General features: G+C 43.7%; 1 protein-coding gene across 4 annotated transcripts in view; it reads right to left on the reverse strand.

The window, feature by feature from the left end:
• Positions 1-13,230, reverse strand: part of ripor1 (RHO family interacting cell polarization regulator 1) — a 41,539-nt gene that overhangs the window by 21,290 nt on the left and 7,019 nt on the right. For 3 of the 4 annotated variants that reach the window (XR_005894087.1, XM_041038278.1, XM_041038277.1), the window contains exon 1: positions 7,345-7,627. The exons of the other annotated variant lie outside the window; for it this stretch is intronic. Coding sequence is in view for 2 of the 3 variants with exons in the window: in XM_041038278.1 (XP_040894212.1) it covers positions 7,345-7,363 (19 nt within the window). In the remaining variant the exon portion in view is untranslated. Of the gene's footprint in view, positions 1-7,344; positions 7,628-13,230 lie in introns of those variants that run through there. 4 annotated transcript variants of the gene reach the window in all.

The following is a 13,230-nucleotide window of genomic DNA, read 5'->3' on the forward strand; positions in this document are numbered from 1 at the left end:
AAATGAAATGGAAACACAGCAGTGATGAACCTTTGCAGCTGGTAACAAAGATCAGGTGCTCTATCATCCAAGCAAATGTCTAAAATTTACTCTTAAGTTTTAAGCTGCAAGAACTTTGACAAAAAGCTTTTAACCTCAGGCTGCTGTGTGGGAGTATAATGCAGATTCGAGATTCAAGATTTTTACTTTGCAGTTTGATAAGAACAGCTCAGGATCTCTGCAAGAAAATCTGTACAGTGCCATCACATTCATGTGGCTCATAGCTTCATAGCTCCCTGACTAAGTCATTTTCTGCACTGATGAATGCCATCATGCGTCATGTGAGGGATCTGACATGACACTACGATGCTGCAGTAAACACCACAGCCAATGATCATTCTATGATCTATTCATCCGTGCACACTACATGATGAAACTTTCTGGATGCGCTCTAACTGCATTAAGAAACAGCTTAGTCAAGAACACAGATTCAAAAGTATGAGATTTCCCCCCGAATAGCTTTGGTAACAAAAATGTATGTACAGCAGATACAGCATGTGTCATTGGTGAATCCCTAATGCCATCAAAAATCACACTGACTAAAGTCTGGATTCATTCGTTCACCCGTTTCTATGTCGCCTACAGCAACAATTTGCTTCACTTCAGTATTTCCACCTAAACTGTATCTGTGAGCTGATCTGTTTTCCATTTCGTGGCCTTTAACCAACATCTGAAGTCTGTGGCCTGAAGCCGTGTTTTGCTATTGTGGCTTAAGTCAGCGCTTAATTTCTATCAGCTAAAGCAGTGTTTTCCTACTGTGGCCTATCCAGTGTCCTGTATCCTGTTTCTTCAAACAGCTGAAAAGCCTTTATGAGACGACTGCCAAACACCCCCCCTCCCGACACACACCCCTCCCACAGCACAGGAAATGTCACAATCCGACAGGAAGTCAGATGCAACTGCCTCTCCTGACAGGAAATTTAACAAAGGGAGATAGTCCTGAGGGCTGCAGTCATCTGGCTGGACAGAAAAGGTCAGTTCTGGTGGAGTTTAACTGAATCACGAGGGATGGAAAGAGCGGTTCGCCATATTTACTGCAGTGGAAGTAAATTAACTGTACAACTCTCACATTAGCTGTTTAAATAAAAAAGAAATGTTGGTTATGGAGAATGTTTTCTTAAAAATAACACAAATAAAAAGGAACATTTCATCTTCCTCCAAAAGCAAAGGTGCTAAAAATACTAACAAAACACAGCAGCAGGAGATGAAGTAACTAGTTTTCCACCATTGAAAATCATTAGAGTGTGTGTGTGTGTGTGTGTGTGTGTGTGTGTGTGTGTGTGTGTGTGTGTGTGTGAGCGCTGTGGGACTCTGTGGTCAACCATTTGTTGACTTAACCTAGATTAAGTGCTCACACAGACAGAGGAGCTGAGGGGGAGTGAGAGATAAAGGAAGAAAACACATTTCAGAGAGAGAAGCTGAGCAGGGCCAGAGGTGTGGAGTGGAAAAGGTGGGTCACGCTGGGTCCATCGCATTCAGACGCTTTCCTCTTTAATTTCCTGACAAAGCCTCATAGGTTGTTTCCAAAGCAGTCTGCCATCTGTATGAGAGTCTGAATCACACGCGATAAACTCAGAGGTCTAAGCCTGAACTCTGAACTCAGCTCTTTGATGTTTAGGCGGTTGGTCTGTGGTAGAACCAACCCAATCACTTCCTTTTACAGCTCCCTCAAAAACACATCAGTGATCACATAACCAGCAAATTTATAAAGACCAGCAGAACAAAGAGGCAAGAACAAAACAGAACATGTGCCGCACGACACCGTAAAGGTTTTAACAAAGAACCGTCGTGTTCGTCTTTTCCTGCTCTCTTCTTCTACAGCAGCCTCCCTGTACGCTCGCTGCACCGTGTGTCCACAGCGCCCACTACAGTGTCGGAGGGCACGAGTGCGTACACATTAACTGTCATGGACAGTGCGCACATAAGAAGTACGGCCAAGGAGCCACGATTTAAGGTTTACATTTTTCATCTTCTGCTTCTCGCTGTATCACAAATATACTGAACCATCAACCTAAAATGAGAGCATGTGCCGAGCTGTGGATTTTTAGTACCTTTACGCAGGTAAACACCAACCTTGACGGGGCTCCGTGTCTCTGTCAGAGTCCCAGTTCAGACAGGGCAGTGGTAGTCGGCACATTTCTCCCTGTCACAGCCACTGTCCTTGTCCCCTGTGTAATCTCCAGCCTTATTAACAGACTGTCACCAGCCAGTCAGTCAGTCAGTCAACATCCTGTTTAAGTTCAATGATGTTCAATGAGGAGTTGGATCAGTTAAACTCATCCGGATGAAACGGACCCGTCAAACTGTGCTGTGTTCTGCGTTCCCTACCTGATCCGAACCGTGGTGCGGTCCTGCCCAATGATAACAACAGATTCCAGTCACACCATCTCCTCTGCTATTGATGTTCCCATATAAACACTGGGACTGTGGCTCCGTGCCACACACTCAGCCCTCCATACGCCTGAGGTAAGCGAGGGTGTGACACCGCACCTATTGTCTGATGCTCTCTGGCCTCTCTCACCCAGACCATTCTGGAAAAACGCTGCCTGCGCCCAAACACAAACACACACACACACACACACACACAAACACACACACACACACACACACACACACACACACACACACACACACACACACACACACACACACACACACACACACACACAGCACAAAACTTAGCCCATGCGTACATTATATTGGTTTTACTGAATTAGGAGAAGGACCTAGGGGTGATGATGTTAAGTCAGAGCAAAACAAATACCAGGCAGTTTGTTATGGAAATTAATGTGAATATTCATGGTCCCCAGAGGATTATTCATAGTGTTTTCCACCTATATTTGTACACTAGAGCTGGATAATAGACGTGATAGAAACACAAACTGGGACAGAAACATTTCCTCAAAAAGAAAAACTGACACACAGACGATGGTCAAACACATCACTGAACGGAGGGAGTACACGTCCTATAGGAATGGACAGCTCACGACTCTGAACAGGCACAGCAGGGCCACTCAACTCAGCTAAACAAATGCTATTGTTTTAGCAGCAACCGTTTCCCTCTGAGGAAACTTTGAGTGTCGGCTCAACGTTCACAACGAGCTTAGACGTAAAAAGCAGTTTGTCTGCCTGTAGCTGTATTTGGACATGAAGTGGATCAGAGACCGGGCTGCGTATAGATGCATAGTGATGATGTGTATGCTGATGACTGTGCTGAAAAACTGCCAACAAAGACAGGAAATACCACAAACTACGTTCAGCACCTAAAACACAAGCATCCAATAAAGGACGCAGAGTGACGGAGCACTCACTCTCAAACTTCACTTCAAAACAAAACCAAAGCTGGTGATAATGTGTTTCAACCATCCCCCTGAAATGGCAGCGAGGCCCTCAGAGACACACTCCCGCAACAAACGGCAACCGCCTGCAACCTCACTCAGCAGCGCAACCTCCAACAAAAAATTGATAGATTTTCTGTTGGCAGCTCGGGCAACTTCTGGGTCATTCTTCAGTTTTCATTCCACCACTGAGCAGTTTCAAGCTGAGGTGAATATTTAAGCTTATCAGAAATATTGACTTAACCTATATTGTAGCATATACCAACACTGACTGAGACGGGGGGGGCATCTATAAAGCAGCCTGCCAGGAAATCTGCAGAGCGTGTTCGTGCCCACTAGAGGCTGTCTCTTCATCAGAGTCATATTTTATGAGTGAGCATGTGAATATGTACCCCTGGGAAAATTGGGCGTGTGCATCTCTGTCATGTAAGGAATGCCAAATCCAGACAGGCTGGCACATTCAGGAACACACACAGTCAGAAAAACACACTTGTGTCTAGAATAATAATAAAACTGCTGAGCACCTGTGCTACTCCCTCCAGGCTCAGCAACCCTATGTTATCAAGCTGAACAAACTGCGGAGAGGAAGAGCTGCAAAGATCGGTTCAGCCGAAAATGTTCATGTTTGGATTATTAGTCCAACAGGAATTAAGTCGGGATTTTCAGAAATGTAATGAAGAGATCCCCGTGCATGTCTGTGGAGTTTAAATCTAAATTACTCAAAAGCAACATGAGCAAATGTCTCTGAGCTTCTGAATGACCATGCATTACTGTGACACAGCAGCACGACAGGTGGGTTTGAACCTTTTTTCATTTCACGGCTGTTTTAATACATCTTCATATCTGCTACTGACCACAAGCACTGCTGGAAGTTTAACACTGATACCAATCTGAATATTTCAGCATAAGAAAAACAACCTGATAACGAGAAAGTGAAGAAATATGAAGAAATACGTCCTGTCGGGCTAAAAAAATACAAATAAGCTCAGGCAACATTAGTTAATGTTGGTAACAGTGTGGTAGGTTAATGGGTACAAGTCCTGTCCTGCTAATGTCTAGCAGGACATAATGATTAAACACGGTCTGGTTGATGAGTTGCTCTGTTTCAGACAGACTGTTACAGATTATTTGGCCTGAGGCCACAAGCAAGAAACTGTTTCTCCTAATTTACTGGTACAATAAACCACAGGAAGGAGGAATCGATGTTATAATACAATGAGTGTCAGCTGCAGTGAAGGAACAAACACTGTGACCATCACTGAAAAACTATTAGACTCAATACTTAACACATACAGTGTTACACAGTCAAAGACATAAAACGTTTGTGTCCTGGTCATTGTTCAGTTCTAAGATCCTAGTGCGCCATGAATGGTCTTTCCTGTTGGTCCAGGCAGCTGTGGCGGAGTTCGAACCAGTTTCTGGTTGAAAACTCAGAGCTGTGAGTCTCAGCGGCGAAACAGAAACGAGTCACACTTTCCGTTTCTGCTATCCTGCGTTACTTTGCATACAATTGTGCAGTAAAAACTAAAAACAAAAAAAAGGAGAGCCAAAGCCAGAGCTTCTAGACTGATGAATCGACTCATGGATGTTCAGGGAGCAGCCCTGATTGGGTTTGTACAAATATCTTACACCTGAGACTGATACCTGGAGGTGGTTAAGGTATAATTATGAGGTTAGGTTAAAGGTTTGTATGTTTAAGCTTAGGCTAAGTATCTGTGAGGGACATCAGTCTCTACCCATAACCATGGGGGATGACGTGACGGTTCTGAATGTAAAAAATGACATGACAACACTGCACATTAGGTAAGGTGAAAGATGGGTCAGTCCTTATTCCTACTGGGATCATTAAAGCTCCATTTGATGTTATTAGCTTCCTCCCCTCACAGCACCATAGACTGTTTGTTCTCTCACACCCTCACATGCTGTATACAGTTCAGCTTCATAACTCCAGGCCCTTCCCCTCATCATACTACTGTCTTTAGGAGAAGGAAACCTTGGAGGGAGTAACATCCTGAGAGGAGGGCGGGGTCAGGAAAAGACCCGGGCAGTTTATGGCCATACTGAGTCACAGGAATAACCCATCAGCTTTACTGTCCAGCCATGCTCGCTCATTTCCAGGAAGAGGATGCAGAAAAATATCAGAAGGGTCATAGCAGTGAGCATAATGCCTAGTTTTGTAGTTAAATCTGTTATTGTTGTGTGGTATGGACTTAACAACGTAAAGAAATAATGTCAATTTAATATCAATAAAAGCAGACACTGTGTTCACTTTGACGGGCTGTCTATCTTTAGCAGGTACGTGTGTGCATTTTCAGAGGAAACTGAAATGATTTCAAACATAAAGCAGCCGGAACATTCCAAACTCTTAACACAACAGTTCAGCACTATGCACTTATTTGCTTTCTTTCCCAGACTGAGATTACAGGACTGATATCAGGCTCATGTCCTGTGTATTTACAGGTGTTAACTACTGAAGCTCTGAAAAAAGAGAGGACGGCACAGGGTGTGTGCTAAGTGGCTTTTACCTTCAGCTGTGACTGAAGACTTTCAGTTAAAAAGTGAAAAAGCCTGGTGGTGTATAGTTAAGCAGAAGTGACTTTAACCAGACACAGCCTGCTCCTCCTCTCTGTTTGAGACTAGCATAACACACCAGAAGCTCGGACCCAGCAGCTGACAGTCTAGTTTCACTGTAAGTAATGCAGGCGCCGGGTTCTGACAAGGGAAAAAGAATATGTGGGAAATATATGATGTGATTACATACAACATACATACATTTTCTGTATCCAACCCACCAACGGACCAGTGGACGGTGAAGAGTGGGAGTAGGAGAGTGAGTGACAGTGAAAAGTTACGTGGCTCTTCTCTGTAAAAAGATATTCACTTTCTGAAAAACTCAGCTTCCCAGAATCCCTCAGGCCTTACAACTATACCTGAACCCAGGGACACACCTGTGGCCTTCATGGGTCACAGGCCACTTTCTCACTAAGCTACACAAATACTCTGAAACATAAACACTCGTACGCAGATATAAATAAAAAATAAATGTCATATCTGCGATTGCAAAAGATCAGCAGTTAAGTTTAATATATCACTTGCTCCCTTGAAACTGTTATTTTTGGAAGCTAAGTTCATCTGGTGATGCTGCAGTGACTTCCTGTTTACATACAGATGTTTCCTTCCAAATGACTAAGGTCTTAGTTTCAGACTCACTGCTGGTTAATAGCAAAGTGGGAAGGACCTCACACACCAGTGAGGTGATGCACTTACAAATAGCTGGTGACAGAAACCAGATGTTTAGAGCCCAGACTTTGGTAAAGACAGGCCTTCATTACTAACGTCCTCTTATTCAAGTCTATCTGATCATAGTTTGGGAAGAAGCCTGCTGAGCTCATTTGCTGTTGCTGTTGCTTTGGCTACTCACAACTTCCCCCATCACAACTTTTGTCATGGTAACTTCCGCAAAAATTAATAATATCAGGATAACATTCATGTGCATGCAACTCACAATCCCAGCAACCAATAATCAGAATCTCAGGGTACTGTACATGTAAACACGTCAGCGCTGTGACAAGACAGACGTGAACAAAATCTGGATTTTCTCCAAACCAGGTCCCAAATGGAAGCAGGTACTGAAACAAAGACGATACCTGCCACAGTGCGTGGTGGCAGCGGCGCAGCGGCACAGTGGCACAGCGGCACAGTGGCACAGCGGCATGGTCCTTTCAGGCAGAGTGACCCATCACTGACCAGTTTCAGCAGGAAATGAAAAGTGCTCGGACAGTACATTTGATACTGAATCACACGGACACACAAACAAATGCTGCTCCAAACACGTTGCAGCGTTTGTGGGCTTGTGTGTGTTTGGAGTAAGTTACAAACCTGTTAACCAGCAACACTAAGTTCATCCTGACTAACACACAGAGGTTAATGATTAGAGATGAGCTGGTGTCACTGCCGCGGCTCATACCTCCATATCCACTGTACATGGCGGTCGATGTGGAGGCTTCCTGGTGATGGGTCCACCCAGTTCCACACACACGCGCTCAGACCTCACTCCAGCAGCACCCACACTTAGCTGCTATACTTTCCTTTCTCTTTCACTCTCTCGCTCTTTGTTTTCTCTTAATTTATAACAACTGTATCTGTCTTTCCTTTAAGTCCACTTCTCTGCTGTCTATCCTGGTCTGTCTCCCTTCTTCTCTTCCCCCATGTCCACTGTCTCAGCTGTTAGTGCTCCGTCCACTCTCCCACTGAACCTCTCTCTCTCTCTCTCTCTCACACTCAACCACACTGATAAGAAGAGGAGGAGGGAGAGGGAGGAGGAGGAAAAAGGAAAAAGCTAGGCGGTCCTCCCTTCTCTTCTTCCCTGCTGACATCACCAGTTTTTCCTGCCCCTCCTTCTCCGTGTTGGACATATTGTTTGAGACCACACACACACACACACACACATAATTCTTTAACCAACATCCTCCGACCGCAGTATCAATATGCCTGTTTTCTGCCAAACACAACTCATTGGAAAGAATCCCTGCAGTATTTTTAATCATCTGTACACCAAAGGACGGTAAAACATCAAATTAACACACACTGCTCTAAATAGTGTGTGAGGATTTAATGACTCATTCTCATTTGGAAAGAACCTGAGCATGACATGGAAAAGCCTGAACACCAGGGATCCTATTTTTGTACCGGCAGAGATAAAGAAAGGATTCTTCAAACAAACGGTGGACCAGAAGATTTCTCTGAGTCTGCAAAAAACAAACAAACAAACAAGCAAGCAAACAAAGAAACAGCACAGGGAAAACAATTCAAAGGACGAAACGAGAGGATCACAGTGAAGCAAGCTGGAAATGTGCTGGATGCCGTTTTACATTTGTAGTGGTGATTTTTAGAGACCTCTCACTGATGTACTTGTTAACATGAATAACATCAGGGCTTAATGGAAACCTCCACTGAGGGCAAAATCAAGTCTCGCTAGGACAGCGAGACAAACGAGGATGTCGTTCAGACTGACATGTCTGATACCATCATGATTTGCACTCTCCGTTTTTTTGGGATAAGGACAGTCTGACAACACAGGCTAGACATGACAAGACTCCTGAGATGGAAAAGAAAAACACAAAACCACCAAGATGCTCCAAAATCCAAAATCCTTGACCGTGACTTTCAAGCACGAAGAGTCTTCGTGCCCTGAAAGCAGGGGACTGCCTGAGAAGCTGGGACACGTTAGTGAGGCATTGTTCCCAAAAGCACTGCTAAAAAATGTCCCTCCCAGTGTCAGGGAGTTTAATTCAGTGATAGTAATAATAATAATAGTAGTAAGTACTACTAGTAAGTAATATTTTTGTTTTTGTCTCATTTTAAGACAGAAAAGCTGAGGACAACTCTCTGATTCACTCTTGAAATCATCCTGCAGCACTTTTACTTGTAAAAGCATCTTTTTATGTATAGTTTTCCATTGTTGTGTTGGTGCATTTACTAAGGTAACAGGAAGCTGCTCTGTGTATCATGAATAAGAAAATTCTACCGCTCGCCTGCTAATGAAAGACATGCTGTCCTTCACCACTGGGTCTCATGAGTCCATGCTCACTGCAAATGTCTCTGATGGACGAAACAGAGGGTTAAATGGCTGCACTGTCCACACTGATAAAACCCTGTCTCACAGTATCAGAAACCACTGTGCAGCGCTCTGGTGTCAGCTTCAAGGATACATCACATTTTGGTCTTCATACCTGCTAACAGTCTCGAGCCTGACTAGAACCAAAGAAAAACAATTTACTAAACTATACAACACACACATTGTCCCATTTATACTGACAAAAAGGACAGTGTGTAGGACAGCCAGCTGTGGACAGATCAGTGTTTATCTGTCCACAGCAGATATCTAACTGCTATTTAACCCGCAGTCACCCAACACAACCATCTGACACCCACACAAATAACATGTTCAAAGGTTATCTCACCACCTCACACACTCACACACAAGGATGTAATTAGGATTTTCTTTGACACTGATGGAGAACACACACTCTAAGAGATGACGGCATTGGGACAGGAGACCCTGTACATACAGCAGCTGCTGCCCGGGTGATTCTGAGGGCTTTAATGCTAAATTTAGGTTGACTCAAACAACACTCCGCCCCCCCCACCCATGGAGCCTGGTGTCAGGCTGTGAGGATGATTCTCAGCAGCAGGATCTTTTAATGATGGAGGAGGACAAAGCTTCATGTGAACAATAGTCCCAGAATTCTTTTAACACTGCCGATCATCTGACAAACCATTTTCTTTTACTGATGTCGTGATCTTATACTGATCTCCCCAAACAAACCTCCACATGTTGTGTCTCACCTCACACTCTGGTTGCTCACTCTGATAAATCGCTGCCCTTCATAGCAAATCTCCTTAAAAAGACTGTATCAGTACAGCTCAGACAGAAGCTGATGCTGATGATACACAGCTATATAAATCCTGGTAAACCTCTGTGTGTGTGTGTGTGTGTGTGTGTGTGTGTGTGTGTGCATAGTGAAACTATTGCACAGGACCTTTAATGACTGCAGTTACCTGCTTTGCCTGTTGGATATTTGGGGGTTTACTGATTTCAAATACAACAATGAATTTATTGTTCTTTGGGTTCAGAGCACAGCTGGGCCAACACATAATGCACACACACACACACTCACACACTCACACACACACACACTCACACACTCACACACACACACTCACACACACACTCACCCACGCACACACACACACTCACACACTCACACACACACACACACTCACACACACACACACTCACACACTCACACACACACACTCACACACACACTCACACACACACACACACACACACACACACACACTGTGCTGAAATGAAGCCACATTCTTTCCATTCCCATCATGTTTCTGATATCCAGACTGACCAGGTACGCTCGTCAGCTTCTTCTGAAACTTCCTCTTCCATTCGATTTCTGTTTCGTTGATGTCAAAGCGTCGCTGCTGTGTAAAAAGCTTCAGAATTTAAAGGTGTTTTAAACAAACAGAAAGTTGTGTTTCCATTCATTACTTCTCACTGAAACTCACTGTGTGTTTCCTTGAGGTCTAATGAAACTTGGAAAACACAATGTAAGAATAAAAGCCTGGAAGAAAAACCACTGGTATAGATCTGTATAGTTCTGAGGCAAAGCTCACTGCGTTTCAAGTGTAAGACAGAAAATGAAACGTGTCCACACTTCTCTGTGCACACTGTTTTTACACTCACCATTCACCAAACCACTTCCCCTGACTCTGCTGCTGTTAATAAATGAAGCACTTCATTCATAAAAAAATACATGGCCTCTGAACATAATCCCACCACAGACTGTTTCCTACAAAACGTGTTTGCTGGTAAACAAATATCGAAATACACTTTTTGACCACTTGAGACTAAAGACTTCTGATATCTTGGTATCAGTATCTACATTACACTCAGTGAGTTAGAGAGTAATAAAGCGAGAGAGAGAGAGAGAGAGAGAGAGAGGAGGAGGAGACAGGGAGAGTAAATGGTGGTGGTAGGGGAGGATTTCATAAACAGAAGAATCCAGAAAATGTCACAGTAAAGAGTCATGGAGGCTGGCACAGCATGAGCCGGAGATAAAACACACACACACACACACACACACACACACACACACACACACACACACACACACACACACACACACACACACACACACACACACACACACACACATAATGTTCAGTTCACCGTCCTTTCATCCATCCACTGTAACGTGTTGATTGTTGAACCTATCAGGATAAGAGTCAGAGGGAAACGCCAACAAATCAGTATCAGCTGATGCAGCAGAGGCTACGATATCCTGACTTTTAGTTCACAGTATAGCTCAAGCTCCAAAAACAACAGCGGCGGCGGCGGCAGTGTCCATGTTTCAAACCCCGTGCAAACTGTGATAACCCTGACGACATCATCAGGGTTATTTTCTCAGACCTGATCTCATCCAGAGCCACAGGAACCACACTACAACCAGTCCAAAGTTTCTCTCCTGTTAACAGACTCTAACTCCTCAGCTGACGGTACCAGTGCTCTCTTCCTCCCAGATTTAAAAAGCCTCTGTCTCACTGTGGGAACAAACTGGGATCATGAGGTAACTTGAGGCCAGGAATTGCTGTGGGACTAAAACTGACTGTGATTGACACACTGACAAAGACATCAGTGCCGTGCCCATTTAATGTAGTTCAACTGTGACACTTTCATGTCTGCACGCTTAATATGAAGCAACCCTGAGCAGCCTGTTAGCTTAGCTTAGCATAAAGACTGTGGAAACTGCTAGCTCTGTTTGAAGGTAACAAAATCCACCTGCCCGAACCTCTAAAGTGCTCCAGTTAAAATATAAATCCAGGAGGTTCTGTGTCAGAGTATTTCTTGGCTGGGACCAGCACAGATTCCAGTAAATTAAAAAAAAAAAATCCAGCTCCTGATTTTAGCTAAAAAAAAAAAAAAAAAGGCTAAATGAATCAAGAACAGGGCCAAAGCCTTTCTATCTGAGTGTCTGTGTGACCTGTTTCCCATTATAAAGTTAAAAATAACCTCCATCCAGGGAATGCTAACGTTAACGAATGTTAATGAGCTCCAAAATGTCCTGCTTCGTATTTTTAGAATTTCACTGGTGCCCAGTACAATAATAATCATCCAGTGGAGGTAACAGAACCAAAGCAAAAAAACTGAGAGGGGCTGCCACCTCCCTTGTTTTCAGTATGAACACGACGGCAGTGAGGTGTGTGTGTGTGTGTGTGTGTGTGTGTGTGTGTGTGTGTGTGTGTGTGTGTGTGTGTGTGTGTGTGGAGAGGCAGGTGGACAGCTCGCTGACATGAAATGCAATAAAAACATTCTGACAAGTGTTAAAAATCCCTTGAAAACCAAAGATAGACAGTCGTTGGCCCCAAACGTCTGAAAGACCCTATCAAGTCAACTAGGAGTCATCAAATATACTCCATGCAGTTTATTCACCATCACCACTTGAAAACCCCTCCTCTGAACAGGAACTGTCCAATCATAGCTCAGCAAGTGCAGCTAGGAGGCCTGACTTTTCCATAAACTCTAGGCTTGTGTGGGGTTTTAGTTTGTGTGGTCCTCAGATAAAGAGTTTCGAGGGTTGTGTGTTTTTTTTCAGTCTTTCCGTAACCAAAAGTACAAGTCCATGCATTAAACAGTGTAAAGTCTTTTCTCTTGTTTAAGTGAAGCACAAACCAAACAGCAAACTGTACCAAACATACAGTCAATAAAGCTAAAACCTGACATCTGTGTGTCCAAGAGTCATTTTCCTTTGAAGGAAGCCACACAGGCATTTTATACCTTCAACAGATAGTGACAGTAGAGCCAGATGACAGGAAATGAAGGACAGAGATGGACAACAAAGGTTGGACGTGTCAATGTCAGTTTCGTATGAACATGTTCTTTTGTCCAACTGGACAGCACTTATTATTATTATTATTATAATGTTTCAAAACCTCAAGAAGGTTACCCCTTGAATTAACCAATTTCTAACCACTTACTTCCAATTAGCTGTATTTTTATATCACAACAAACAAGCTGAAGCAAGACTGTCTTTGCTGGAAGGCTTTTATTGTGAAGCAGCAGCAGGAAGTCTTGGTTTTGCTTTAGTTAGTAGTACTAACAATTGTGAAAGCTCAGCTGCTCCTTGCTCATGTTCCCATATTCTACAACCTGATTTTTAAGGTGGTCACAGTGGCCCAGCTTAGATTTAGTCAAGCAGGGACTAAACCTGTATCGGACTGGACTGGACTGGACTGGACTGGACTGGACTGGACTGGACGATACTGGACTGGACTC

The sequence above is a fragment of the Toxotes jaculatrix genome, chromosome 5 (assembly GCF_017976425.1).
Source record: "Toxotes jaculatrix isolate fToxJac2 chromosome 5, fToxJac2.pri, whole genome shotgun sequence".
Classification (NCBI taxonomy): Eukaryota; Metazoa; Chordata; class Actinopteri; family Toxotidae; genus Toxotes; species Toxotes jaculatrix.